The following is a 6,618-nucleotide window of genomic DNA, read 5'->3' as shown; positions in this document are numbered from 1 at the left end:
ACACAAACTCATGATTGGTAAAAATCAACGTTCTTTTAGGTCTTTGCCTTCTTGAAACCGTAAATTTGTCTCTCGACAGACAAATTTACGGTTTCTGGCGCTGTTGTCTCGTGGAAACGTAATGAAATAAACGATATTCAAAATTTTTACTTCACACTTTGACTGAGACCCAGGAAAGATAGGAATATTATAACGAATAACAATAAATGTAATTTAAGGGCGGCACAGGGGTTTTGAAAAAAATTGCAAAGTTCCATAACAACCACACTTGTATGTAAGTAAACATCACATTTATAAACTAACACTAAGTAAACATGTACCGAAATTAACACTTTCCATGACCTATTTATGTACATATTCGAACTTTCTCGTAATATTTTTTCCGGATGGTCGTCGAACTGAAAGTCCTTCACCCCTTTCCACAACGTTTTCCGGTAGCTATCCATTTTCGTGAGTAAAACCAATTTGTAAACAGATAGGCTGACATCAATAAAATCCACGTCTCTCTTCATTTAGCATTTATGCGGGTTTATAATATTATTTCAATCGGAAAACTCGAAAAGTTCGTTATGGGGCACGTGAAGGCAATCATTCGTTGTATCCCTGAAAAACTAGTTTCTGAATAAAAACATAATTGAAATGAAGAAACGTGTCTGGAAGCTTGCTTGTGTGCCAAGGGATCAAACTATTAGTCAAATCATCAAACGCCTGAAGAAACCAACCTCGATAAGCTGGCAATTTTATTAGCTACATAAATTATCCCAAAACACGAAAGCTTCCCAACTACTGGCAAGTTTTTCGTTTTCAACGTCCTCAGACTATAGCTTGACACATAAATTCTTATAATTTCGTGATTAGGCTTAGTTTGAGAATGGTGAGCATTAAATTAGATACATTAAACCAGTCAGACCTTTATTTCTAGTTCAGGTTTGCGACAAATGGCTTTGCGTTAACAAAAATGATATATTTTTCCTTATTTCTAGTAGGTACATAACGAAATTTCTGTAAAGGTGCAATCTTTTCCCTGCAATAACGTGATGTAACCGATAAAAGATCTTGTTTTACTGATGACCTATCGTCGAGCACAAAGGATAATTAATGATGATAGATTAGGAAAGATCGTGACTGACCACGAACCCGGAATTACAAGGATATTAGGTGTCTTTGTCTTTGTACTACTCATTGGCATTTACCGAGTAAAGGAAGATGACCATATATCCAAAGGAGGAGCAAACAATATTATTTTTTAAAACGTATTAATTTACATGCGCCTCCTTATTGCACCGATCGATTTCACTGCTATGAGAATTGATTGTGGATCAAGTTAACAGCCCGAGATCAATTCAAACAGTGCCTTCGGACAGAACAATTGAAAATAATGTATTCAGCTCTCGCATTCATGCCATCCATTTGACATGATTGTAAGCGTGCATCTTGCAAGCATTGACTAATATCTTCTATCCATCACCACGAAGTTTAATATTCCAGCCGGAAATTTTACATTAAATTAAATTCCAAAAGTTACCAGAGTATCTGAGGCTCGTGTATGTTTATACGACTTTTATTTATTATTAGTTCATCACATTAAATGAAATTTTTGATTGTGTTTGCCTGGTGAAAAACCCTGAAACTCACCAGTTTCAAACAGTGATGGCGAAAGCCCAACTCTTTTGATGGCTTTTTTTATCCCTTTACCTGCAGGTTTGACCCAATTGGATCGACTTTGGGAAAAATCCTGGTATTTACACGCCGAAACCCTTCCACCTTATCTAGCGCGAGTTAAACAAAAGACAACAGTCTTTCCCACTACCTTAGTTAATTAAGCTCACAATGGAGAAAGTATCGAAAATCGAACTTTGCCCACTTGAAACACTATGCTAAACATCACAAAACATCTTTTATTTATCACATTACCATGAACAAGCGCAAGCAGGCGACCTTTAACAAAATCCGTGTTAATTGAAAGCAGCAAATGATGAAACCAAAGAGTTTCGGTTGGGTTTAAAAAAGTAGGCAGATGAACGGTTTGCATCGTTGATTGTCGATTGCCTTGAACGCATGTAGGTATGTTTGTCAAGCGCAAGAACATGCTCAGGTTTGCGGCTCTAATAAGATTAATTAGATGTTTGTCTTTAATTAATGCAGCTATTTGATTATTAATTGTTTTAGCGCAAACAGCCAGCGATTTATTGTCGTTATAGATGTAGATTCTAGGGCTAATTGTTTAATTACATGTATTAGGTTTACAAATGAGTTGATTTTGTTTGGTCTTTTTCCACAGGATTTTACACTTGAGAAAGTTTTATAGAAATATATGCAAATATGCGCAAATTGCCAAATAAAATAGAAAACTCTTATCTCATGCCCACGATTGATTTAACGGGATGCCAATGATGATCAGTCGGATTTGCATGTTTGATCATTAGTTTACACAATCTTGAATCCTACACCCGGTTTATTAAGCAGCACTTAATTATTTAACCGATCTGCGATGAGCCAATCTTACATAAGAAACTGAATATACTTAAATTGCTAATTTAATTCGTTGTTAGAAGGTCTCAATAGTTATTTCGTAGAGAATTAGTAGTTAACAGTGTGGAAATGACAAAAATCTCTCGATTCTCGCTAGACATTGTGCATTAAGCGCGAATCCGTTACGTGAAGGAATCAAGCGAATTTAATCTGATACATAATTGATCACGCGTGCCTCTTGAAATATCCGCTCTTTGGAGTGATGCAATTATCCGCAGGAACATTGAAAGTATTTGGGCAAATTTGCCCAATTTCCATTACGCTAATGGTGGCTGCAACAAATGCAATTAAAGAAAATAATTAGAACGAGGCCCCGCCATCGAACCGTTGATTCCGGAAACAGCTGACAATTAGTTACTAAAGCTGAACAAGCAACCCACTACAAAACTATCAATGTTTTTTTTCCGGAAGGATTCAACACACAATATTAAGGATATGCACGTTTTTCAGTATAAAGCAACAAAATTTTATATATTCATAGTTTTCTGATATCCTTCGAATTTCGAAAATAAATTCGTTTTTTTTGGAATTATGTCCAAAGCAAAGAGAGAAAAATATAAAGAATCCATCAAACTTCAGTTGCTTGTCGGAAAACTACACTTAGTTGAAGCTAAAAGGTTTCTAGATTAGAGATAATTTTTATCAGCTTTTGGCAAGCTGGCGCCCCATCTTCCATTTTCTATCCATGAATTCTATATTTCCCATCTAAGAACGCTATTCACACGACACAAACGATTTCGTCCAGGTTCGGTAGCAAACATTCATTCAAAAACTCATACACCTTTTCTAAAAAAAGACACCAAAGTACAGAATGAACATAATTATTTAATCATTTGCTGGTTCGCCCTTTCCGTGATTCATTGATCGATTGCTTGGCCGTTCGATTTCGACTTGTTTGTTGTTGACTTTTTGGCAGAAAGTGCCTGTTCACATTGCAATATTTCCAAAGGCAAAATTTCACCTCCCAACTTATCGAAAGTCCACAACAACTAAACGAAAAACGCTCCAAGCGCCAATCTTTTACTAATTAAGTTTTAAATTTTGAGCCATTTTTATATACGCCAAAACTAAAATTAATAAGCGAATTAATTTTGTTTTTGTGAAAATATTGACGAAACAAAAAAACGGGGAAAAAACACTTAAAAATGAAACTGTTGCTCAATTTCCGAGCGATGATGAAATCAGCGAAATTTCAACTGTTCATTTCAAGAATTATTCCGCCACAAGCGCAATTAGAGGTGCGGCGCAGTGAGGCGCGATGATTCAAGTCACCAACTCACAAAACGGCTTCAACTCAAAAGCGCATCTACTCAAAAGTGCAACTCAACCCAGTGTTATACCACAAAATCAACAAACGTTTTGCGCTTTTATTAATACTGCCTTTTCTATTTGCTTGATTTCTAAAAAAATCTGAAAATATTTTCAGTTCGTCAATACTGACAACTATAAGTCGGCTGTGATTGTTTACGATTGTCACCAGTCAGAACATTGTCATTTTCCCAAATTTTGCGACATTAATAAGACAAAATGAGCTAAAAACCTGCCATTAAGCCTTTCAAGTGATCGACATAAAACATCGAGAGCTTCGGTCCATTTCGCTTGAATTTGTAAGTAATTGCTATTTTATTTCGTTAATTGTTACTATGGCGTGTTCCACGCTTATGTAAGAACTCGCATATGCCCATTATTGATTATTTAAACCGGCCTTTTTTCCATTGTGTAATAATTATGAATTGGTCAGTGATTTCCACTTTTGATGTTATGATTGCCACGTTGAAAGTAGTGCAGGTTTAATACTGAGGGTAGAAACCGGGATTTATGAATGATTTTTTCCCCTGATGGAAACCGTGAATTATTCCTCAGGATGATTTTTAATGAGTTTTTCGCATTTGCATCAAAGCATTACCGTCCGTAATTACCCCTGTTCCAGTGCTTACCCAGTTGAAAGCCAGGAAAATTGCAGTTTTTTGCTTAATCTTGCGAAGGTTTTTTCGAGTTTGTAATCGAATATTAATAGCGTTATTTTAGCGTATTTCGAGATTAGTGTTGTTCTTTGTTGACTCATTTGAAATATATTTTGTCTCGTTTAGAAATGTGCATTGGTTGGTTTCAAAAACGTGTCACCATCAAATCAAACATACAAAATTACAATAATTCAAGTAAATTTAAGCAACGCTTTGTGAACAAAATGTGATTAGTGTCGTTTTTATTAATCAAAACCCGAGTAATTTATCCTTAATTACCCATTAGCAGCATTCATAGCGTGTCTATAAAAGCAAAGTGTTGTGCTACAATCCTCCTCGTTTTGATCAATTTCTTTCTTTTAATATTGGGGCATTTTTTGCTTAGGCAAATCGCAATTCAATATTTTTCTTCTTCAAATAACTGCTCAACAAAATGAACACAGCTAAATTTGCCCGAACTTTGAAACTGGATAAATTCTGATTGCTTCAAGCGATTTGGTTTCTGCTTGAAGCGTTATGGAGCCCCATTTATGTTTTGTTAGTCAGTGTTTTAATAAAAATTAAGCGTTTCAGATAAATTTTCTACAGGGTGGCAAATGAAATAATGGAAAAGTTCTTCATTCTCAAAGTTTGACATGATTCTAGTTGGACAAACAAGCTTTTTTGGGTTCCGACATCGAAAGATTGAGGATTGTTGGAGTTTGAGAACACCACAAGATGGGTGTTCGAATTGTTCTTTCTGGCCACTCTGTAAATAAACCGGATGGTCAAAAAATAGTTTTTCGGGATACGAGCACTAGTTTGTCTAATTGAAATCATGTGGAAATTTCGCCAATTGCAATGTTTCATTTGTCAGCCAGCAGAAAAATTTTCTGAATCACATTTTTTGTTTCAAAAACGCGCACTAACCGACAAATGATTGCAGCAAATAGCGCTTCTGTAACACTAGCCAATGCCAAAATTAGTCGAAATTTGTCCGTCTAACATCTATTTTGTTGAGCAGTTTAGATCTCATCACACTCTACACCCCCCAGCTGTTTACCTACGCACTAAATACATATTAATTAAAAAGACTTATTTTTAGTTCTGATTTATAAGTAGTTTGTTTATTTGCAGACATGTACCGGTTTATCAGAAGTTTGTGTGCTCAAGAACGACAACAGGTGGAACTGGCGATGTCCCTAGCAGGCGTGTTATGATAACGGCTAATCTTATCTGAAAACGTTGTTATCTTTCCACCGGGATGCTGATTCGAAAATGCTGATATCAGTTTTTCGGTAACGTCGTTGACGAACCTGTAACATGGTGTTCTGGCGCAAAAAGTAAGTAAAAACTCAGGAATAATGCGCAACTAGACTTGGTCTTAATTTCCCAAGAATCATCGGTTTTTGTGCAATTTTTGCGAAAGCAAACGGAGCGCAACTGGGGAAAGTGTTGGGGAATAGAAAGCGAACATTGTTTTATCTTTTTTTGTACCTTTCAAACTTTTTCGGGGAAATCCTGAGTTTTCACGTTATAGGCGTTTTACCTTTTCGCTGCCTCCTTGGGGACTTGCGTGTTGGTTATGAATCTGGATTAAATAACAGACTAACTTTATCGATTATTGAAAATTCGTGTTTAACTAGAGATTATTCTTGCTGATGTCATAATCATCAAGTATCACAAATGAAATGGTAAATTTGAGGAAGTCTAGGGAAACATTTACGTTATGGTATGCAATGATAATTAAACAACAGACAAACTAGATTGTTTCAAAATAGTTGTGATACGGAAAGCACGTTAAAAGGTCGCAACTAATCGCTGAAAAATGTGCCACTAAACACCAACGTGTTGTTGCATGGAAATGGGGATTCTTGTTAGTTTTTTTTGTTCAAGTTTGCACAAAGTTTGAGGCTAATACTTGAGATTGTTTTTTATTTTTTACAAACTCCTTTTTGGGTATTTTGCCTCAAAAATTTTTGTCTTTAAAAAAGACAGAATTTCCTCACGTTTTTATTACAGATTGATAAATAGTGCTCCTATTTCGTAATAAGAACGAATTATTTATCAAAAAGTGATCAAGAACTATCACCTAGAGGGTATCCTGCGACACACTTAGGCTCAAGCTGTAAGAGAAAATTCC

At 35.7% G+C, this 6,618-nt stretch overlaps 1 protein-coding gene across 3 annotated transcripts in view; it reads left to right on the top strand.

The window, feature by feature from the left end:
• Positions 1–6,618, top strand: part of LOC109542180 (putative polypeptide N-acetylgalactosaminyltransferase 9) — a 62,723-nt gene that overhangs the window by 15,959 nt on the left and 40,146 nt on the right. For 2 of the 3 annotated variants that reach the window (XM_019911286.2, XM_019911285.2), the window contains exon 2: positions 5,613–5,818. In XM_019911286.2, coding sequence (XP_019766845.2) covers positions 5,799–5,818 — 20 coding nt within the window. In that variant the 5' untranslated portion in view covers positions 5,613–5,798. Of the gene's footprint in view, positions 1–4,041; positions 4,140–5,612; positions 5,819–6,618 lie in introns of those variants that run through there. The other variant, XM_048663624.1, reaches the window with a different exon arrangement.

This window comes from Dendroctonus ponderosae, unplaced genomic scaffold (assembly GCF_020466585.1).
Source record: "Dendroctonus ponderosae isolate FM_Combo_2020 unplaced genomic scaffold, Dpon_F_20191213v2 Dpon_F_20191213_2, whole genome shotgun sequence".
NCBI lineage: Eukaryota > Metazoa > Arthropoda > Insecta > Coleoptera > Curculionidae > Dendroctonus > Dendroctonus ponderosae.
The sequence above is the reverse complement of the archived record's forward strand: the minus strand, read 5'-3'. Positions and strand labels throughout refer to the sequence as shown.